Genomic DNA, 23,017 nt, shown 5'->3' on the forward strand with positions numbered 1-23,017 from the left:
TCCAGAGGCCTCCTGCATTCCTTGGCTCACGGCCCTTCCTCCATCTGCAAAGCCAGCAGCATAGAGCCTAGTCTTTCTCCCACTGCCATCGTTGTGGGTCTCTTTTCCCGTTCCCTCTTCCACTTGTAATTACATTGTACCTGCCTGGTTAATCCGGAATAATTCCCCTGTCAGCAGCCTTAATTGGCCTCGTCCGTGTGCCCTAAATATTCATAGGTGCCTGGGGTTAGGACGTAGACATCTTCAGGGACCCTGTCACCATGCCCGGTCTTCTCTCCTGCTCTCAGGCACTCCTCCCAGCAGGTTTTCCTCCCCACCATTCCTCCAACCATTCTCCCCAAGGTTACTGGGGACTCCACGTTGTCAAGTACAGTGCTTACCTCCAAGTTCCCATCTCAGCAGCCCCCGTCAGCCTCATTGGACACAGTGGGTCACTCCTGCCGCCTTCACTGGGCTTCCGGGATGCCACCTTCCCTTGTTTCTCTTTCCCACTTACTGACTGTTCCTCTTGATTCTCCTTTGCTGTTTTGTCCTCAGTCTTTGCATCTGTGAAAGTTAGGGTGCCAGGGCTTATTTCCTGGACCTCTTTCCTCAGTCCACACCCACTCCCATGATTTTAAATTCCCTCTAGACTGACATATTTTCAGTGCTGTGTTCTGTCTCTAGTTCACCTCTCTAAACTCTAGACTCATATCCAGCTGCCTACTTAATGTCTCCACTAAAAAGGTAAAAGGTATTGCCAATTTAATATTCTGCAAAGCAGACTCCCACTTCCCACCCTGTCCCCAGCCTCCTTCCCTGTAAATTTCTCGCCATTTTCCTGCTTGTTCAGGACAAAACCCTGGGATGTGGGTCTATACAAAAGCCTCCTATTTGGTATCCCCATTGGAGACTTTTCTGACATAGCAACCATAATGATCCTTTTGAGATGCATTGAACCCTTTGCCCAGATCTCCAGTGGCTTTCTATTAAATCCAGAATAAAAGACAAAGTCCTTAAAACAGCCCAGAAAGCCCTGTAATCTGGCCCCTCTGCTGCCTTCTCCTTCACCTCCCATCATTTCCACCCTCATTGCTCTCCTGCCACATTGACCAATGCTTTTCAAAGGTGCCAAGCACATTTTCAACCTCAGGACCTTTGCACTGCTCTTCCCTCTGTTTGGAATCCTTTCTGCCCAGGTAGTCCCATGGCTGGGTTGCTCATTTCCTAAAGTCTCAACTGAAATGTCATGGTAGCAGAGTGAGGTTTCAGTACCCATCCTGGATAAAAATGGCACGTCTTACCCCAGACACACCCTGCCCCCCACACCCCTGTATGTATCATTCCTCTCCTTCTGCTTCTTTTGCTTTCATTGCACTTACCACCACTTGACCTTATTTATTTACTGCTTTATTTTATCTGCCTTGCTCCACTAGAATGTTTTTATGGTTATCTGTTGTCTCTTCTTTCTTCTTAAAATGTTTGCTGTTGTCTTGAATGAACTACAAAAGGGCAGGTCTTATTTTGTTTAATGCTCTATCTCCAGTGCCTAGCGTGGTACCTGGCTTGGGAGGGGGATGGAGATTGGTTAATCAAATGTTTATGGTATGAATAAATGAATGAATGAAGGTCTCGTTCAGAGGGGTGGTGCAGAGACACTCAGCAAGTGATAGCTATAATTGTGAGTAAAACGTTTGCCTGAAATAGTAATTTCCCTGTCAGTTTGGTGTCATTTGGGGTGAATGAGCCACCAAGATAGCTGTTATGAATATATTTAATTGTATATTTTTTCTTGCTTTAAGGAAAATCTTAACATTAAAAAAAGCTTTTCTTTTTCTTTTTTTATTTTTTAAAGATTTTATTTTATTTATTCGACAGAGATAGAGACAGCCAGCGAGAGAAGGAACACAAGCAGGGGGAGTGGGAGAGGAAGAAGCAGGCTCATAGCGGAAGAGCCTGATGTGGGGCTCGATCCCAGAACGCCGGGATCATGCCCTGAGCCGAAGGCAGATGCTTAACCGCTGTGCCACCCGGGCGCCCCTTCTTTTTCTTTTTAATCTGCTATTTCTTGAGCTGCCCCTCCAGGGCCCACGCTCTTAACCAGTGAGCCAGAGCCAGACTGCTTCCTGTGGTTGCAGGTTTTTTGGTTTTTCATCTGGGTGGGATTAGGGAGGATGTAGCTTCAGGAGTGATTTAGGAAGGATATTTCTGTCTGAATTTTGGGTCATTGCCTCCATTTTACAGGTGAAGGAACTGAGGCCTTGAGGGGTTCAGTAATTTCCTGGGGTCACTAACCAGTAAGTGGGAACATCTGTTTGACTCTAAAGCTCCTGCCGTTTGCCACTGCACCATTTGAAGGGTGGAGAAGGAGGGTGCAGGCTTCCCAGGATGTCACCTGCTTGATCCCTGGATTGGGGCGGGACAGTTTCAGGTGAACCTACTCTCAGCTCATGAATAAAGAAAGTGACTTCACATACTGAAACCCTCTCCAGGATTGGGGTTCACAGGCACGGTGAAGCTAGACTAGTGGGATCCCAGGAGCCCAGCATACAGACCACCTCAGGAATCACAAAGTAGAAGGTTTCTAGAATGGAGAACTCTTCTATTCTATTCTATTCTATTCTATTCTATTCTATTCTATTCTATTCTATTCTATTCTACTCTACTCTACTCTACTCTACTCTATTCTATTCTAGGAGAGCCTATTTTTGTCTAAGACACAGAGGATTGAAAGACTTCCTCCTTATTAACTCCCTTCTCCCATTTATTTTTCTTCCTTTAGCCAGGTGATTTCCTGTACTTCCCCAGAGGGACCATTCACCAAGCGGACACCCCTCCAGGGCTGGCCCACTCTACTCACGTGACCATCAGCACCTACCAGAACAAGTAAACACTCTCCTCCCAGCCTAGCATCCCAGGGAAGCTCAAGTTGTGGCCCATGGCAACTGCATTCAGAAGGGAATGAGTGGGTTGGCCACTGCTGTCCAGCTTATCCAGCCTCAGGGGTTCGGGCTCCCTTACTAACTTCTGATTCCTTTAGAGTCCTGTCCATGCCATTGGCCCATCTGGGATTCCTCCCGGGAACGTCATGAACCTACTATATAGTACATTGGGAGTTGCCCAGTGAAGGCTCATAGTTTGGGAAGAAGGAACCACAGCTGTGGCGGTGTGTTAGTGATGCCGGGCTGGACTTGTAGTCTCTCTCTTTTTAACACTTTTTTATTGCAGTAAAATATTTATAACATAGAATATGCCACTTTAACCATTTTTAACTGTACAATTTGGTGACATTAATTACATTCACACCATTGTGCAACAATCACCACTGTTTCCAAAACACTTTCTTCACCCCACACAGAAACTCTGTATCCATTGAAACTTCCAGATCTCTTTTAAGGTTTCCACTTTTTATACAAGTTCATGAAATTTAGGAAAGGAAGTCTGGAACAGTGAGACCTAAAAGCACATGAGCTGAAAACAGTTCTAATTAAAACTGTGTTCCATTTTGGTGAGTGCCACCTCACAGGGCCTGGGCGGCCGTGGCCTCCCTGTGTGTGGTTTCTCGTTCACACTGCCAGTCGTCAATGTCCTGCAGCATGCGGGCACTAGACCCTGTGCCGTTGCTGGGAATGCAGGCCTGGGACTGCACTTGCACTCTGAAAGTGGTGGTAGGAGGGGAGACGGATCGGGAAGTAGATAGCAGTGGGATAACTCCCATCATGGCTTTGCCAAGGAGACTCCTAAGGAGCACAGATGAATGCACTGAGCCAAGATGGGGCGTGAGGGAAGGCTTCAGAAATGACTTGACCCCCCAGCTGAGTGAGTCTTCAAGGATGAGTCAGCAGAGGTGGGTCAGACGGTCAGTGTAGGAGAGGCATCCCAGTCCCAGTGGACAGCAGGTCCCCTCCTACCTTCAGAGCCATAACTTGCAAGACAAGTTAGTGAGCATTACTTTTGCTTCCTCATCTGGCTTTTCTGGGTGAAATGAACCCCTGTGTTGAGAGGCTGACCAGAGGAACTAGCTGGAGCCTGGCCTACAGTTAGTGTAGTCCTTGCCCACAAGTAGGCCAAAGCTTGTATTAGCTTCCTTTATGAAAAACGCTCTTCTCCCTGTGGGTAGGTAGATTCCTTACATAGGCGGGAACAGAAAGTCACCAAGGCCAGCTCAAGAAGAGCAGGAAAAATTGAGGGAGTGGGGTCGTAAGAACTGGCACAGGGCCCGCCTCGGGGAGGCTGGAACCAGTTCACAGTGGATGCCAAGCAGCTCTGGGACTTGGCAGCCAGTTTGGCCCCAGGAGTGTGCATGTAGCCTCTGGTATCCTCCCATTAATGTGACTCAGCTAATCCCCCTTTCTGTGATTCTCCGTCTTTTGCCTTCAAATGCTTAATGCCCCCAGCTGGTTTTCTAGTAAGTGGTTTTTCATGCACTTGTTTTCCTTCCTCACCTTCTTAATTTACTCATAACATTGACTCATCCATAAGCCGTCATCAGTTATTTGTCTGACCTCCCTTTATCTCACTGGATCTAATAGCTTCTACTTCTGCTAAAACTATTTCCCAATCCCAAGATTGAAGATCTGGTGGGCTGCCCCTGGGTCCCACCAGGGGGTGGTGCCTTTTCTGGTCAGCTGGGGAGGTGGACGGGCACCATGATGGATGAGTCTTAGGTCAGGCTCTGACCTGTGCCTTAATCAGTGGTGCTGGAGCTAGAATGGGACAACCAGGAACTCAGGAACCCTTACTCCCCAGAGATGTCCCTGTGCCGTGGTCCTGGTACCCCGGAAGGCACTGTGGCAGGGTGAGGATTTGGAGCCTTTTCCTAACCCCTCTCAAGGGTAGCATTGTTGGGAACGTTTGGGATCTGGGTGTGAAACCCCAGCAGGTTGATTCGGCTATTTTACCAAAGTGAACCCCTCAAGAGATATTAATCTCAAATTTTGGCCCAAGATCCATTCTGACTCTTGCAAGAACACAGAGCTCAGTTTAACTGCAGTGGCATCTCTCTATGAGCTACTGCCACGTGATTTCACCTGTGACCCTGCACAAGAAGAGCTAATTTTTATGCTGGTAAAAGATCTGCAGGAGGAGGTTCATTCAATCAGATGTGAGGTTGGATATAACATTAAGTTGCAAAGTGTGAGGACACCAAATGGTAGGCGTCTTAGGGAAGGTGTCGCTGATGTGACTTTTGTCCTCGGACACTTTTTCGGAGTGGAAGCATAAAGGTGTTAATTTTGCTTACTGAGTGAGGAGCAAAAGTCATACTGTGAATTCCCATTTTTCACATAGCCAGCAATTTGAAATCTGCTGGTGACACAGAAAATTTTAAACAGAATATTTAAAGAGAGCAACCCCACAGAGCGTTTCTTACAGTGGCACACATTTAGGAGCGAGCCAGTTGTAAATGCTCCAGAGAAAGTACAGGTAATTGAACACTGATGCTCATCCCTAGATGTTATTTTTGGCCACTGGATTCTACCCTTCTAGCCCTGCTACAGTTTACCAAGTTGTATATTGATCGTTTTGAAATTGTTGATGTTGGATATCTCACTGAGGAAGAGTGCCCCTCTTTTATAAGGGAAAAGGAAAATGTAACGTGTAACAGTTCAGATAATTACACAGTCCAGGGATTTTGCTGTTACCCTAATTGTATTTCTTTTGGAATTTTTGAACATAAACTATTTTTTAGGTCCTACGATTGTTAAAATTTCCTACAAAGCTCCTCTCATAGACACTTGCGTTACCATTGAAAACATTAAAAATAAATTGGGCCCTTGAAATTCCTACTTTACACCTGTATAGGATTGTGTGGTGTCTTTTAAGAGAAGTCGTGAATAAAGCCTACCTTCCCACCTTTACCTGTCCACATGTGTCTGGGAGAGGGGAGGGAGAGAAGCAGTGTGATTGATGAAGGCCTCAGTTTTTTTGTGCTGAGTAATGTCAAATTAATGGAACACTCAGTGCCTGGAGAGTTGGAATGTAGTGTGTGGCTTTGGGATTGACTAGTAATCAGTGTTTTATGTAGATTCTGTGGGTGTTGACTCTTCTTTCTTGGTGCATGTTTCAGTTCGTGGGGAGATTTCCTTTTGGACACCATTTCGGGGCTTGTATTTGATACTGCAAAGGAAGATCTGGAGTTCCGGGCTGGCATACCCCGGCAGCTGCTCCTGGTAAGGAGTAAAGGCTTGGGGGGTCAAGGGGACAGTGGCAGCCAGGCCAGCGGAAGCTGTGGCCTGCCTCCTGGGGACCCCAGGATCCTTCTTCCCACCAGAGTCAAGTCTCCTCCTGGGCTGACTGCAGGGCTGCATGGTTTGCAGAGGACCGTGGCGCTGCACGTTATGTGGGACCCGAAGAGCCAAGGGTGTTGTGCAGACAGCCCTCTTTCCATATGCCGCCGTGGCGGTAGCACTAAGTCACGAGGCCAGGAGAGTCATAGATTCGGCACACAGGCTCACGTAGGAGCGACCCGCTGGAGATGCTGGCTGCTTATGCCCCGTGTACTGCTCTGGAGACCAGGACCTGGGCGGGAAGTCCTGGTGGACTTTGGGCCAGGACTCACTTCTGTGTTTCCAGCAGGTGGACGCCACGGCTGTTGCGACGAGATTAAGTGCCTTTCTGAGGACCCTTGCTGACCGGCTGGAGGGCACCAAAGAGCTGCTTTCAGCTGACATGAAGAAGGATTTTGTTATGAACAGACTCCCCCCTTACTGTATGGGAGACCGAGCAGAGCTTTCAGTGCCAGGTGGGATACTTTGAGCCTTTCCTGGATGGGCTCCTCTTTGGGCAGATGGAGAGTAAGCAGCATTTTAGAATTAAGGTGGACCTAGATCTATCTTTAGCGTGTTATGTTTGCATGAGACATGCTGTAGCTTAGGGATCCTGCATCTCACAAGTCTTTTGCAAAGAACTTGTATCCCAGCATGATGGGGAGAAAGCCCCATTGTGGGTAAGAAGTATGTATATTTAGGGCACTCTGGTATTCACCATCTTGAAGTTTTAAGACCTTGAACACTGAAATAATTCCAACAACATTAACTCAGGGATGGGTAAAATGTTGCCATCAGCAGGTGAAATGTAAGAATGCCCAAGGTTGTCACTAATCTTCCCCGAGTCCGAAGTGATTATTTTGTGACCAGTTTAGGCTACAAATGACCTAACACTTGTGGATAGATGGTGATAGCAGACCATCAATACCACACTCCTGCAGTGGGACAAGTGAATTTAGGACTTGTTGCAACAGGGAGGACCACACACTCTGCTGGGAGTTGTGGGGCATCTCAGAGATCAGAGTGTTGGAAGGATTTATAGGGTTTGGGCCTGAGTTAGGTGATTTTTCAGGAGGGCTAAGAAAGCAGGGCTTTGTTCTAGGATGGATGCTGTCGGAAAATAAGGAGTCTGACTGGGTCTCCTGTAGGCAGGAGTGAAATTGCAATTAGTAAGGCAGGAGCAATCTCTCCAATCAGCAGGATAGGGGCCATTTGGTCATTTTTGAGGTTTGGACAGTGTTCTTGCTTTTGCCAGAGTTCTGACATGATGTTGGAGTGGTCTTGTTTTTCTCTTGCCCTCTCACAGAGCGGCCTTGTTGAATGTTGGTGTTCTGTGGAGTTGTCTGTGTTCAACAGAACACCGAGCCATGGCGGTGAGTGCCAGGCCAGCTGTCCGGCTGCTTTTCTCCTTCTGTCAAGTTGAGAGGATTATTTTTACTAATGTTTATAAAAGTCTTCTTTCTCATGGTTGAGACCCACTGAAATAGACAATCTATAAGGTCGCCTTTAACATTGATTCTGCTTATAATTTTAGTTATCATCTTTGGGGGAAGTTTAGAATTAGTTTTTGCACCTATCCAAAATAGCAAATTTTTACCAGCATTTATTTCAGTCTTTAGTAGAACAGTTTTCTGAATATCAGCTTATGGCACAGAATATCTTATCTGAACCCTTCCCTGTCTTAGCCGTTAAGAGTCCGTAACATTATGTTCCCTCAAGACACTTTCTTCAACCAGATGACCCTGTTAAGGCTAGTCTGTTTCTAGTGGCTACTTTTTTATGAAGTTAAATCCAACTTGGAAAAGACTGTTTTTTTCCTGCGAGCTTTATTAGGTGGCTTTCATGACACTGTGCTTGACCTACATGGATGGAGTCAGTTGCTAGGATTACACAACTAGTCACTGGTGAGATGGTGCGGTTTGAACTCAGGTAGTCCATACTTCCGGGCTCCACGTGGAACCTGGGGAGCGAGTGTTGTGTGCAGAAGGCACGGCAGGGCTGTCTGTTGGGACAGCTGCTCTGCTTGCATGGCATGGTTTAGATCTATCGAACGTACTTACCAACATCTGTTGTTACTGATCTGTTACACGTCTACACTGTAAGAATGAGCTCCATAAGGATGTGAACTGTACTTCGGTATCATTATAAGCCTGGGGTCAGTCAGTACTTGAAGGGTACCCCACATTTGGATTCACCACACACAACTTTGAGCCTGGGTTTCCTCTAGTGAAGGCTTTCTCCCTCTGGGTCTTCTAGGTGGACCGTTACCAAGGTTGGACAGCACAGTGAGACTGCAGTTTAAAGACCACACCGTCCTCACAGTAGGGCCGGATCAGGATCAATCTGTGAGTATCCAGAGGGGAGGTTTCCTCTCCTCTCTGGACATTTCCATCACAGGCCTCAAGTTATCAAACTAACAAATGGCTCCTACCTGTTCTCCTTAGTGCCCTGACTTTACATCAGAGGATGCCCAGATCTCACTATGCCCAAGATGCCTGCCTGTTGGGCATTTGAGGCTTGTCCTCATCCCCACATACCCCTCCTTCATTTCCCTCATGGGATGATGGACACCTGGTCTCTGCCTCCTGGTTCAGGCCATACTGCCCTTGCTCAGACAACTGCAGGCCCTTCCTTGTTCATGCACCTCCCTGTACCTCGCCCAGTCTGTCATTATATATGGTTTTGTTGATGTTCTATCTTCTCCATGATCTAGAAGAAAATTATATTCCATAACCTTGCCACCTAGCCCCATGGTTCCTAAAACTGGCTTACTGGAAAACTTTTAGAAATTATAAAGTCCCAGGCTTCATCTGGTCTGGGTTAGAGCTTCTGTATTTATTACTAAAGCTCCCTGTACAATCCTAAGGACCTGGGGAACTATTCCCTGCCCTGTGGCTTCACCGTCTTCCTTCTAGTCAGCTGTCTTGGGAGGTACTCTGTGAATGGTTGGAGGGGCTGAGAGTTGGGGGCAGCTAGATGTGTCCATAAGCAGACTGTCGTGGCCATCAGGGCCTGACCTGGAGAGGCCTGGTTTATAATATACATAGAAAACCTCAAAAGTACACACTCTCTTGTATTTCTCTCTAAAAAAAATCCTAGTAATCCTTACCTAAGAGGTGACAAGGACTGAGTGAGGGTTCTCACTCAGGGTCACTTGTATGGACAGGGAAGTAGACAATTTGGGAGGCTACTATAACGAAGTTTTGATAGATCCCACAGTTGTTGGTATTTCTCAAGCGGTAATATTCACTCCATGGTGGTCATACATTTCCAGCTTATAACTGGGAATGAATGTCATATATGGATATGCCCAGTGCTGGCTGGGCTAAATGAAACTTGAGTGTTTCATTGATAAGCTGATATGTAAGTGGTTGCTTTTTCATTAAGTCACGTTTCTGATGTTGCTCTACGAGCTACACTCTATTTAAAAAAAAAAGACCAGTGCCTATCTGCTACATACAAACAGTAATCTGAGGGATATATAGTTTGTGTGTATATATATCCTAACTTTGTGCCACAAAGATTCTTCGTGTTGAACCTCGTATTGACCTCAATATTGTGTTGTTGACAACTCTTACCTTTTAAGGATGAAACTCAGGAAAAGATGGTTTACATCTATCATTCCTTGAAGAATAGGAGAGAGACACACATGATGGGAAATGAGGACACAGAGGTCTGTTCCAACCTAAAATGTCTTTCCTGTGATTTGGTGATGGCTGGGAAGAATGTGTTACCTTTGATTTATGGGTGATGTGCTTTCTTATGACTGCAGCATGGGCCTAATGTTTCACACAATTGCCAGAGCCCTTGCACGGGGATGATTAAGTCAGACAGTTCTGTGATATACGTACACATACACCAGCTTTAAAAGCTACAAGCTGGGGCCTGTAGCCTTGTAGGAAATGTGTCATGTAATAAATATGAAGCATTTCAAACGACTAATTTCTTAGGATAGAAACGAGGAGACCTTTCGTGAAGTCTTACGTTGTTATATGGGAATTGGCAAATTCTGTAAGTTATCTAGTTGTAAGGGTATCAAAAATACTGAGAACTGTATAAGTTTTTAGGAAAATACCACTTTAGTATTTTTTATCTGACTAAATTTATCCTCTTTCAGTCCCATGGGCTTCGCTTTCCTTTATCACATTTGGATGCACTGAAGCAAATTTGGGGCCACTCAGCGATTCCTGTCAAGGACCTGAGACTGACTACAAATGAGGAGAAGGAAAACCTGGTGTTATCCCTCTGGACAGAATGCTTAATCCAGGTACTCTAGTGCCTTTCCAGAATCAGGGTGTACCGTCTCACAGACACACACATGCGGAAGGAAGAGCAACGATTCATGTGTTGCTTTGAGTCTGCTGACTGGGAATGGTCCTACAGCGGCTTTCCTTACCTGTGCTTCTAACAACACGACCCTACCTGTTTCCAGGAGTTAGGCACACAGAAGAAAGAATGGCCGATTAAGTGTCTCAGAAAGTAACAAAACCGTACTTTTGACAACCTCATTTAATCCAGTGTGGTAGAAAAGGCACAACTCCAATAAATGTATCATTGAAATTTAAATGTCGTTACCTGGCTTTGTCTTTGTTCTTTGGAAGAAACAACTTCTTTAAAGAGCCTCATCATTGGCTCTACAAAAATCTTTTAAACAATTAACACAAAGAAAAAAAAATTTAAATTGGTTTTTTACAATGAAAATATATATACTTTTGTGTATACACAACCCCCTCCCCCCATTAGAATAAAGTTACCCCGATAACGTAAGTTTCGTTAAATACTGCCACACTAATGAGGGGCGCTCACATCTATGGGCACATGCGAGTTTTACAGATGCTGCTTCAAAGATGACAAAGAGCCTGAGATTGAAGGGGAAAAATTCAGTATTTACATGGAAAGACCAAGTCTCTATAAAAAATGCTCAAAATAGTGGGTCTTTGTGTTTAAACAATTCACTGTTATTTTACATTCTAAAGTGCTTATAGGTTGATATTTAAAAATATCATTGGAGTATTTAATCTTTATATAAAAATAGAGGAGCAGACAGTTTTCTGCTTTCTGGTAAAAGTTTGGGATGAAGGGAACAGTTGTCTCAACTTAAATTTAAAACCAACTCAGAAGGGAAAAATACTTAAGAATTATATAATTTTTAAAGGTGGTAATGATTACTTGATATCCTACCTGATTTTGCTTGAAAAACGGAGTTTTCAGCCATTTCATTAAGTAAAATAGTCAAGGCTCGAATACTATTTGGTTTTAATTTAAACATTTGAAATTTCCCTTTACTACTTCAGGCAGACAAAGAATAATTTGACTAAACACTCCTTGAGGGCGGATCAGGCAAAATCTAGGGTGAGGTCTCAGCACCAGGACAGGTGACCACTGGCTTAGAGTCTCGTCACCCGGGAGAGCATCTGTTAGTAAAGAAAGAGAGCAAGGATGGTCACCAGTTATTTGTGTTTTTAGTTTGGCCACAGAAAATACGCCAGTACTCGAGCCTTTTTCTCTAACAAAGCCGAGGTCCTTCCCTGGGGTCAGTTACAAGTATGAAGACGTACGGTACTTCAGTTATAAAAGCCTCAGTAGAGAAGAACCTTTAAGGCTTATCTAATACAGCAGCTTAATAGGAAGGTCTATTAAATATGTTTTCAGGCATTGCTAAAAAATTTATTCTTCTTGCAAAAGGATGACTTGACCTAAAGGAATTTGTTTCCCTGTGCTTAGCACTCACACACCCATCTCCTAGGATATTAACAGCTAATAAAGGCTGACAGAGTCACCAGTGTCCTATAATGGCTACCAGGAATAGGACCGAAGTCTGGCGGACAGGAGAGAGAACACACTTGAGGGACTTGCTCACCAAAAAACTGGAGACCAAGCAGGACTAGAACCTTTCGCAGATATCAGAACGTGCTTTTTACAGGAACACGAAACAACTGGCAAGAATACTTGAGTGTTTCCATGGTTAAGAGCAATGGTCTTGGAAGCTGGGAGAAAACTTCATTCTGCTCAGTGATGCAGGAGCGTGAGGACAAGTAGCTTCCTTTCCAAGGGACGTGAGGTTCCTTCTTTGCTCCTTCTAGAGATGCTGCAGATTCTCTCACAATATTTCAATGTCCCATTTCTGTGTTTCTTCTCCCTCCAGGGCTTGATTTACAATTACATGAGTCTTGTCATAATAATTTCCTCCTAAAATAGGAATTCCAAAAGAAAAGATTATTTGTTCACACGGGTGCTAAACAGTGTTCAGCCCACTGTGTGGCGGATTAAGACTTCATTTCCAAAGCAGCCTGAAGCGGGAAGCTGAGTTTAAGTAAGCTTAGCTATGATTAACCTCAAATCAGACCTCAGTAGGACTCAGACTGAAAAACTAAGAGGTAGAACAGTCAACTGCAAAAGCCGTGCGCCCAGCAACGCGATTCAGAAGAGCAAAGTGCTTGGAGAGAGCTCGGGCTGAATGTCGGGCACTGTTTCTGTTTCCACACGGACAGCGGCTGTGACTAAGCCACTTAAACCAAAGCCCAGACCTTGCTCAATTCCAAAACAAGTTTAAACGATAACTGCCATCAATTTTAAGTGAGGGCTTTTAAGGACTACAGCAATTCATGGCAAAAAGAGGTTTCTTTCTAAGAAATGGAACATTTTATGGCTGATGAAACTTTAAATTTAGAATTGTTCTCAAAGATCATGCAGCACGTGAGAATTTTACAACTGTCCTAATGAACAAAACCCCTCTCAGACTTTGTCCTTAGGCCTTTCCTGCTTGATCCAAGTAGCTGTTTTGTTCATTAAAACAGCATATCTTTTTTCAAGAGTAAGTAGAAATGACTTAATATTTTTTGCGCATCAGGATTTCTTTTCCCCAGGAGGAGGAGGAGGAGGTTTGGAATTTAAAATTCTATCCAGGGACACAAAACGTTGGGTTTCTTCAAAGGCCCACCTTTAACATCTAGGACAAGCTGATCACTGAGATAGGAGCTGATGGTTCCGTTTCTGTTCAGCCTCCACTTCTGCCGGAACTGTCCGTGTTCAGTCCACAGAGCCACCTTAGCCCCGGGGGTGTCCCGGCCTCCAATCACATCAAGGCACGTGTCACTGGCCTACAGGTTAGGAAGCAGATTGGCAGTACTGTGTTAGCTCCAATCAAGTGAACTGGGTCCCTTTACATGACTCTGATCTAAACGAGAAGACTATAGAGCATAGTTACAATTTCACCAACTGCTCGGTTGTGTTTAGGGCTGCGGGGAGGAGATGGTACAGACCAGACCCACTGAAGCAGAGGTCTGTCTGTTAAAGGACACCTGCGTCTAACAGATGGTCAATGAAGGTTTGCTGAATTACAGTGAAACGTTCAGTCTCTGTTAGCATAAATCTATCAGGTGGACCTTGGTTTTGTTTTTGTTTTTTTTTTTAAAGCAGGCTCCACACCCACTGGGGCTTGAACTCAGGACCCTGCAATCAAGACCTGAGCAGAAATCAAAAGTCGGATGCTTAACTGACTGAGCCACCCAGGCGCCCCTGAGCTTGGTTTTCTTATAAAAGTATCGGGTGATGTGCCAGAGAGCCAAACAATAATTAAAGTGCTTTTCATTTTTGTTGATGAGAAAAAAGTGGATAATCCATTGGTGACATAATAGAACTGGTGTTCTAGTCCCCAGAACATCATTGTAATGGAGGCGTCACAAAGAAATGGAAGCTTTATTTTCCAAGCTTTCTCCAATAACAACTTCCTGTACTACTACTTCACTGGGAACTTTGAAAGTTTCAAGATGTTTAGAATCACAAAGACAGCGGATTTTATCTGGGCCGCAGAGTAAGGAATGTGTCACAAGAGCACAATGTCTAGCTGGATCCAGTGAGTTGTCTGTCACTGGATTTTAAACATCATTTAGGCAAGTCATACCATGTGATAAGCTTAGTTTTTACTTTCAAATAGAAATGTAATTTTCTAGATGAAAACATTCTCTGAGTCCATTTCACTTAAAAGCTTTAGTAATATACATGGCAGTATTTATATAATCATGCAACAAACTGTTTCTAGGAAGCTGCATTATTTTATAATGCCGTTTGATTTGGCAAGATTCTGGCTTCCAAAAGAAAAAAAAAAGGCCAAAAGGTGGGGCACGGTGTCCGTGGAGGGTCTGCTCACCTTGGATTTAAAGAGTCCCCGACAGTAGTGCCAGATCTGGGTAGTCTTCCCGCTGTAGGGAGAAACGCACACGGATGTGGCCCTTGTGTCAGCAACGTTGCCAGTGACTGTCAGGTACTCATCCTGGGCCCGGTTCTTTATTCTGATGTACACTGCAGGCTAGCACAGGGGAGAAACAGCCATTCAGGAGAAGGACCTGTGAACCTGGAAATCAGTTGCAGAGAAGGCAGGCTTCGAGGCAAGGGGTGAGGGGATCTAGCCTGTTTCACTCTTCCTCCCTTTAGCCAGTATGTGTGCTTTACTGCTTTTCTATTGACAGACCTTAGGCCACTGAGCACAGAGGTTACGTTGTACAATAATCTCTATTATACTTTTCTGAAAAATGCCCTTTTGGAAGGGGAAGAGGGAATAGTTTCATCTACTGGAATGCCATGTGGCAAGGGGTGGTGCGGCGTTCTGGACTTGCGGAGTTTCATTCAGGAAGCACTGTGTCCTAGCTGTGCTGGGGGAAGAAGGGGACGAGCAGGACGGCAAGATACAGCACACCCACCAGGCTCTCACAACCACCCAGCAAACGCTGCAGTCCTCACACACGCTGTTTGAGCTATGGCTAAGTGCCACATGCCTGCTCTGGGAGGTCTTGAAACCCCACGCTAAGCCGAGGGCCTGAGCAGCTGCGGTAACGTCGGTCTACATTTATGCTTTGTAGACCTCTACACTAATTCAAGGGAAGAGACTGCGTATGTGTAATCGCTACGGAGGTATTCAAAACTTGGGTAACAAAGAACTTTACCCCTGGGCTTGAAATACATACCCAAAGTTTACAAATAAAATATTAAATCGAGACTTGCCTCTAAGAATAATAGTTAATATTTATTGAGCCTCTAATGATAATAGTTAATATTTATTGAGAGCATAGTGTATGTTAAGCAGTGTGCTAAATGCTTTCTGGGCCACTGTATTATCTAAGTTAATAACCAGAAGAACCCTTTAAGTAAGGCCAATCATGACCTGACTTTTACCAAGTTAACACAGATGTGGAGAAGCCGGGTCAGCCTGCAACAAAACCATTCCTCTTAACCAGGACGCTCTAAGTAAGGTCTGCTGAAATATACTAGTTACCCTCAGACATGTAGGGAGGAGACCAAGTCTGAAGGTGGCAGTGTGAATTAAAGTCCAACAATGAAAGGACACCGCATAGGATGGAAACTCCCCAGAAACCATTCTTTCAGCCTTAAGCTTCCAGTCGTCATGAAATAAAATACAGGACATTCAGCATCCCCACCCCGGGTCATATGTTGGCATCCCAATCAGAACTTTGCTAAATAACTACAATAAACGATTTACTACGGAAGCACTGTCACGCTGAGAAATGTCAGTGCTAGGTAAGTGCAACAATGCATCGTGGTAAGCCCCCCATATTCTACTACTTTGAAACTTAGATCAACAGGAAGCCAGCTGAATTTTGGTACGCTGTTGCCATGTCTGGCTTTTCTAAGGAAATCATTTTGGGACAAATGTTTATCTGGTAATTTAAAGCAGATAAAAAAGACCTCTACTAGGCAAAATGTTTTAAATGTTTCAAAGCACTACTTCCACATTCATAATGCAACAGTAATGTACTTAAATATCTGTGACTGATAGTAAGTCTATATAATTCTGTAAGTCTCCCACTGCAATTATTAATTTCTTGAGGCTTCAGTACATCTTTATTAGTTTCCTTACCTTGAATGTAGAAGAAAACGGGTGTGACCTTCACAGAGGACAGAGTTTCAATTATGTTAGGACCAAACATCACAGTTTTAATCAATTAACTGAAGTAAAGTACTAATTACCCTTATTACACACTTGTAGTCTGACTCTTCTGTAATTATACTTTAAAATACTGGTATGCATTATAAGTGCCTTAGTGACTTCCTAATTCCCAAACTCAAAGAGGATCGCATTTTAATTATTACTGAATTTCCAAACAAGAATATGAACTACAGCAGTACTAGTAGCCTTACCAAAAAGGAAATGACCCATAATACTGTTTTAGGAACACAGAATTCCTTTGCTGGGTTTTAAAGCTGTGGTGTAAATAAACAAAGGCAAAATAATCTATAAAAATATTATTTTAAAATAAAATGTTAAGCCAGAGTAGGAATCAGATAGTTTCTACAGCACAATGCAGAATAACAATGTTAATTGTCAAAAAACTTATGTAATATTAGAAGCTGTTGTTGTAGCTATCCTGACCCTGAACAATCACAGAGACATCCTTCCCCAGCAAGCAACCACTTTTCAGAAGTGGGGGAAATATTCTCAGCGTCCAGCTTGGCTTCTGAAGTTCCTAACGGCATTATTATATAGTAGGTAAAAGCTGACCTGAATTCCCACTTCTGCCTTGCTTTTTCCATGGCTTTTCAGTGGGATTACCCATCATCCCATGTGACAGGAGTGAGGAATAAGCAATACGTGAAGGTCATGAAATCCTGTGCTATGAACTCTGCCAGGAAAGCCAGCTAAAGCTTAGTACCCTCAGAAGAGCACCTCTGGTTCTCCCAAGGGACACTCTGAGTAACGAACTTTCAAAATAAATGTGTTACCATAGTAATAATATAAGCCAGATGTTGTGTCAGACTTTCTATACATTTTTCTTATTTAATCCTCACAGCAATACTGAGACGTAAGCAATGCGATCCCTGTTTCACCAGGGAAATCTGAGGTGCCAGGAGGTAAAGTGACTCACCCAGAGTCACACTGCTCACAAGGGGCAGAGCTAGGGTTTGAACCAACAGAACCAAAGAGCGGTGGGCATGAACATGGTGTACAAGTGTGTGTGTGTGTGTGTGTGTGTGTGTGTGTGTGTGTGTGTGTGTGTGTGTGAGAAAAGGGCGGCAAGACCAATCAGGGTAATTCCTTATTGGCTACTATTTATTTAACACTTAACAGGTCCAACCTGAACCTCAGAGCCTTAGCTCTTACGTCCACTCTGCTACCCGCAGCTCAGGGCCTGGAATATATGGGGCCGCTCCGTAAATACTGATCTCATTTTAGAGGAAAGTAGAGTGTGGTTGCTCAACACAAATTTTAGAAAATAAATCTGGGTTCAAATCCTGGTTCTGACACTTGGATGACTTTCGCCGATTTGCTTTTACCTCTCTGACCCAGGTTTTCCCCTGGAAAATGGGAATAACAACTCCTACCTTAAAGGGCTGGTGGTGAAATCAAGTGAGAAATGCTTTTAATGAGAATTTAAATGGCATTCCACAGACCATTGCGCCCGACAGCCAGGCTTGGGTTTCTCACCTTCTGTGACACCTTCCACTACTCCGTACATGCTCACACTTCCCTTCTGTAAACCAGGCATTGCCTGTGGCCTTTTGATGGTTATACACTGTTTTGCATTTTGTGGTACCAATTTGAGTTGGACTTGTTTTACCCAATAAACATGTAAGCTCCGATAAGGCAGAGACCATGTCTATCCCTTAAATCTTCCACAGTTCTTAGCCTCATATCAAACATCCATTCAATCCATTTATACATTCGTTCCTTCATTAAAGAAACAGTCCCTGAATTCTTACAATGTGCCGGATGTTGTGCTAGATACTAGGGGTAGAGCTATAAGCAAAATGTGCACAGCCCCCGCCTTCCCGGGGCTCACAGCAGAGCGAGAACGTGCCCAGTCCAACCACAACTGCATGGTTACACACCTCATGCAGCGACTTTGTAGGAAAATAACCAGGTCTTTTAGGATCTAATTTAGACTGGGAGAGAGGGTGAAAGAGGCATCCTGGAAGATCGAACACTTAAATTAGAGGGATGAGTAGAATTAGCCAGGCAAAGAATGAGGGAAGAAACTTCCAGACAGAGGGCACAGCCTGTGTTAAGAGCCTGAGTAGGAAAGCGCTTTGCACGCTGGTGACTGTGTCATGGCCCCATTTGATTGAGGATACCACCAGTGAGAGAAGAGGCTGGAAGAAGCAAGGGGGTCAGAGCACACAGGCACATCGATGAGATCAGATCGTATCCCAAAAGGGTACGGGGAGCTTTTGAACAGAAGACCAACAAGTAGTAAGTGGGTAATGAAGACCAAGATCTATCCTGAGTCTTATGTAAGTAGAGGAAAAAACCCAAATACTTAGAAAGTAGAACTAGGGCAGACGGAGTTCATTGTTTTCTTTGCTTTCCACAGAGCTTATGATACTCATTTTTCCATGAAAAGTCAGAGGTCAATAAGACTTTGGACTCAAAGCTAAAATCCAACATCGACCTTAGATACAACTTAATGAATTGGTTAGTGTCTCTAAGATTCCTCATTCTAATTGGAGCCCCCTGTAACATAAATGTCAAACTAAATGGTCCATATTTCAGAGGCTATGGTTCATGACATTTATACTAGAAAATTAAGCTATTTTGGATCTTACCGTTCTTTTTTCTCCTTACCTGCTTCATAGGACGGAGGGAACCAATTGTTTTCCATCCACTGAATACTGTCCAATTGGGGATCTCATTAGGCTCAAGGAAGATTTGTCTTCCTAAGAAATTGGATCCTTCATAAGCTATCCACCTATATAAGAGCAAGGGGGAAAATAGGGTACTTAAAAAGCAAAACCTTATCAAAATTGCCTTCTTTTATACAAGGTTCATTCTTTAACATTTTTATGTTTATTGATTTTTTTTTTTTTTTTTTTTTTTTAAGGAAAAGAAGTGTAACGAAATGGCAGGAAGAGCTAGGTGAAAGTCCACTGTACTGGGGCTCAGAAGATTTGCATTCCCATTAGGATTCCGGTTTCTAACCTGCTAAAACAAGGTTCCCGCCAGGTCTAAAATTCTGTTTCTTTGATAATGCTGTCTTTTTTCATAACAGTTTAACCTTCGCAGACAGACCATAACCTCTCACTGTTTCCAGTTACACCACACGAGTTCACGCTCCCACTCCTGGGCTCATCCTCCCAGGCATTTTAGGGCCTCTCTAGGTGGCTCCAGTGACCTCCTCCTATCGTTTCTCCAAGGCCACCATGGACAGCCTCAAATTATCCACAGAAATCCCGTCTTGCTTCAAGGCCCAGGCTCTTTCGCAAATCCTTCTCCATAGCCTTGGGGCCTTCGACTCGGGCCAAGTCAGAGCATGTCCCTGCGCACAGGGCCCTGAGGCGAGTCTGAAGCCTGTCTAGCCGCCCGGCGCCGCATCCATTCCTTTACCCCCGGCACCAGCTGCGTTCACTCCGCAATGGCGCCCTGAATAGTTGTGACGGACACAGGATGGCCAACAAACCGAAAACACCATCTGGACCTTTACAGAGAAAGTTTGCCGAGCCCTGATTAGGTGGTTATCAAGCTGCAGGGGAATAAGCTGGGATTGCCAAGAGGATGTGAAATTCTCAGGACTCCGGGTCACCACAAACAGTGCTTTCAGAGCGGATGTGTGGAAGCCAGGGTAGCTACCTTGCTTGGTTCAGACAGAGTACCCTGCTCCCCACAATCAAGATGAGGCTTGGCCTGGTTTCTCATGGATGGATGAGAGGACAGATGGCCTTCCCTCTACCCCTTCCTGCCTACACAAATCTGAGCCAGCAGACTGGTGCCGGGTTAGGACAGCGTTACCGTGGAGATGCTTACCTACCTCTCCAGCTGTGTAGACAACAGGCAGGGAAATTTCAGCTATAAGACCTAGGCAACACTTTAATAAACTACACCTCTCTCTATATTAATCTCAATGAATTCCACAGCCGAAAAGCATTAAAGCTTGACCCTCATTATAATCACAAATCAGAGATGTGGGATAATATGGGGATTAAACAAAACAAAACTTGTCACTGAGGGTAGCTGGCTGTGCATTAAGTCATATTCTGAGCCATCTGTAGCCTAAGAAAATCTTTTGACAGCCTTCCCTATTCCTTACTCTGTGTTCCCATTCTCTTACAGAGAATCCAGGCCGGGGAGAGTATAGGTGAATAACATGCTGAAGATAAGAAATAATGTCAAGGTAAAACAGTACCAGTTTTCTACAAAAGACTGAAATGAGCTGGTAAGAAATTACAACAGGTGAGTCAGTAATTATCAGTAAGTCTGTAATTATCACATAAGAATATAAAGAAAAGCATAAAAATGCCGTGAAAGTCCTGTACCACATGTCGATCTCAATTCTAAAAGACTTAGTTAAGTGGTAAATAATATACTGGTATATGGTATGAGAATTATTATGCTTAGAGAGAGTAAGTCAATTTATGTTTAAGAAACACCAATGTCAAATGCTCTAAAGAAGAAAAATTAAATTGCTATACATGTGAATAATTCAAAAGCCATTTATTAAAATAGTTGACTTATTTTTCAAATCAATTTATATTCTTGGCTCTCTCTTATGTTAACCCCAGATATTCACACAAGCAGAGTTGATTATCACACAATTTAAAAATCATAAGAAATAAAAACAATCATCTTTACATTAATCATCGAGAGCTATGTGTGTTCTTTTAGTTGACTTTTGGTACCAAAACAGCAACAGTACAGGAGGAGGGAAGGCTTCCGTGCCCGCGCTCTAGAAATGCCCTGAGAGGCAGATCTCCCAGGAGGCCTTCGAGCCCTAACCTCAGGGCCCCTCGCTGGCAGGCCTCTTACCATTTTTGTTCTAAATTAATATTCAAGTTCATACCTAATGTATATATCCATAATTGTTCATATCTTTTTGTAAAGTAGTCTCCCAAACTGTGTAAGTGCAGGCCCCACACACCCCGGATCCACCCCAACAACCTACATGACCAGCAACGCTGGTGGGAGGGCTAGGTCCGCCAGGATCGTCGGCATGAAAATAAGTACCGGGAGCAAGAGCTCTAGAGCAAACAAGATGTCAAATCAAAGGACAACAGAACACTATCAGTCCTACGAACAGTCAGTTGTCTTGGGCAGGCAATGTTGTCAACCAAAGAAGTTACTGATTTCATTCGGTATCTCCCGCAAGGGAAGTGGGCTCAACTGATTAAGGTCATCTGGTCCACCTACTCTAAGACGTATGCTCCGAAGGCACGGCAGCCCTTCTGTCCCAGACCACGGCATGCCACTACCTACTGGACGTGGTCCACGGTCTTACCTTAGTGAAACAGAAACAACTATTATTCATTGAGAGAGTTCAGGAGTAACAGTGTCTTCAGATCACACAACAGCAGCAGTGGGGAAAGAAAAAGCCACCGTGCAACTCCCCTAAAACAGTGACTGAACAAGGCCAAGCCCCTGTCCCATACTTACAGTCCACTTTTTACCCAGACGGACTGGGTGTAGAAGTGCAGGTCCTTGTTCAGAACAGAGTTCACAGCCTCTTCTAGATGTAACTCTCTTCCCTCACAGTGCTCCAGAGCAAAGAGGCTAATGGAGGGTTCTTCAAAAACCTAAGAGCACAAAAAAACAAAAGCATCACCATGCATGGTGACCCCACTTCAGTGACCTCCTGTCAGAATCACTGGGTACACTCTGGATCCACCGTACCCTCGAACATATACAGTTTACTGCTCTACCCTCTGACGACATTAGAGTCAAAACTTGCACCGGTGAGATTAAAATCTATTCATAAATTTTGTTCGCTTTTTTTGTAAGTTAAAACTGAAGTTCCAGAATAGCAATCTTAATCTCATAATGAAAATGGACACTTGGTTCCAATTAAGGTCCGGCTGTGCTGGGATATGGACATCGTGGTCCTGCCAGTGCTTTCCGCTGGCAACCGAATAAGCGTGGGATGGAATGGCACCCTCGTTCCCCCAGAAAGCCACAGGCGCAGTCACTGAGAATGCAACATGTGATGACTCTAAGCTCTTAAAAACATTCCTACGAGGAAGAAAAAGTTATTTTTAAAATTTAACAGCAACAAAAAGCCAGAATGCACAGGGACAGGAGTGATTTCTACAATAGAAGTTAGTATTCCCCAACCCCTTGTGTCAAAGAACAGAATCACTTTTGCTCTTTTTCATTCTTTGGTATCTGCAAGACCCCATGCTAGAAGATTTTTCAGGGATGAGAGGACAAAGCAAGGCACCATTCCTTGTGTTCGGGGCATTAGTAACTAAATTAGGACAAGTGCACAGACATGGAAATGGAATCCAGGGTAGAAAAGGATATGCCCTGTGAGAGTACTCAGAATCTAGAAGACTCGCTTCTTTTCAGCACAAGGGAGGGAGCAGGAATTGGGCAAGTTTCATGGATGTGGATGTTGCGGTATGTGAGCTCAGTCTTCAAGGAGGCAATGGGTTTGGACAGACCCAGAGAGAATGGAGGGAAGGCACTCTGTACAAAGGAAGGGAGACAGAAATGCCTGGAACATGTTAACGGAATGACAAGCAGACCCATTTGGCCAGAATCAAGTCCGTCAGAAAACAGTGTCAGCTGCCCCCACTGTTTGCTATGGGGTATTGAATTGTCTGCTTCCCCCTGCCACTGACGGGGCACAGACAGATTTACTGCCAACGGGGAGTCTTTGGGACTTTTGGAAAGGGGCCTAGGAATGGGCTAAAGTGTCTGTAAGTGGTACATAAGAAGCAGAGCACTAGCAGTAGGGACTGTGGATGTTCAAAGAACAGGAAATAAACAACTGAGAGCAAAATGAATTATGAAAGCATTATTCTTTGCAGCAGTGTTTAGAGTAACGAAGGAT

The 23,017-nt window shown here is 44.3% G+C and overlaps 2 protein-coding genes across 11 annotated transcripts in view; one reads left to right on the top strand and one right to left on the bottom strand.

Annotated features, from left to right (window-relative positions):
- Window positions 1-21,626, top strand: part of RIOX2 (ribosomal oxygenase 2) — a 34,451-nt gene extending 12,825 nt beyond the window's left edge. For 5 of the 8 annotated variants that reach the window (XR_006777397.2, XR_015724226.1, XR_015724227.1 and 2 more), the window contains 8 exons: window positions 2,762-2,865; window positions 6,047-6,149; window positions 6,553-6,721; window positions 8,502-8,590; window positions 9,832-9,918; window positions 10,363-10,512; window positions 19,079-19,200; window positions 20,305-21,626. Coding sequence is in view for 3 of the 8 variants with exons in the window: in XM_087861707.1 (XP_087717833.1) it covers window positions 2,762-2,865; window positions 6,047-6,149; window positions 6,553-6,721; window positions 8,502-8,590; window positions 9,832-9,918; window positions 10,363-10,512; window positions 19,079-19,117 (741 nt within the window). In the remaining 5 variants the exon portion in view is untranslated. Of the gene's footprint in view, window positions 1-2,761; window positions 2,866-6,046; window positions 6,150-6,552; window positions 6,722-8,501; window positions 8,591-9,831; window positions 9,919-10,362; window positions 10,812-19,078; window positions 19,344-20,304 lie in introns of those variants that run through there. The other 3 variants (XM_087861709.1, XM_087861710.1, XM_087861707.1) reach the window with 2 other exon arrangements.
- CRYBG3 (crystallin beta-gamma domain containing 3) overlaps window positions 10,737-23,017 on the bottom strand; it is a 105,835-nt gene continuing 93,554 nt past the window's right edge. For 2 of the 3 annotated variants that reach the window (XM_045785387.2, XM_045785388.2), the window contains exons 18-22: window positions 21,622-21,761; window positions 18,823-18,946; window positions 14,395-14,553; window positions 13,186-13,345; window positions 10,737-12,434 (exon numbers count right to left, since the gene is read on the bottom strand). In XM_045785387.2, coding sequence (XP_045641343.2) covers window positions 12,346-12,434; window positions 13,186-13,345; window positions 14,395-14,553; window positions 18,823-18,946; window positions 21,622-21,761 — 672 coding nt within the window. In that variant the 3' untranslated portion in view covers window positions 10,737-12,345. The remainder of the gene's footprint in view (window positions 12,435-13,185; window positions 13,346-14,394; window positions 14,554-18,822; window positions 18,947-21,621; window positions 21,762-23,017) is intronic. The other variant, XM_045785389.2, reaches the window with a different exon arrangement.

The sequence above is a fragment of the Ursus americanus genome, chromosome 4 (genome assembly GCF_024610735.1).
Source record: "Ursus americanus isolate L20-20 chromosome 4, mUrsAme1.1.p, whole genome shotgun sequence".
NCBI lineage: Eukaryota > Metazoa > Chordata > Mammalia > Carnivora > Ursidae > Ursus > Ursus americanus.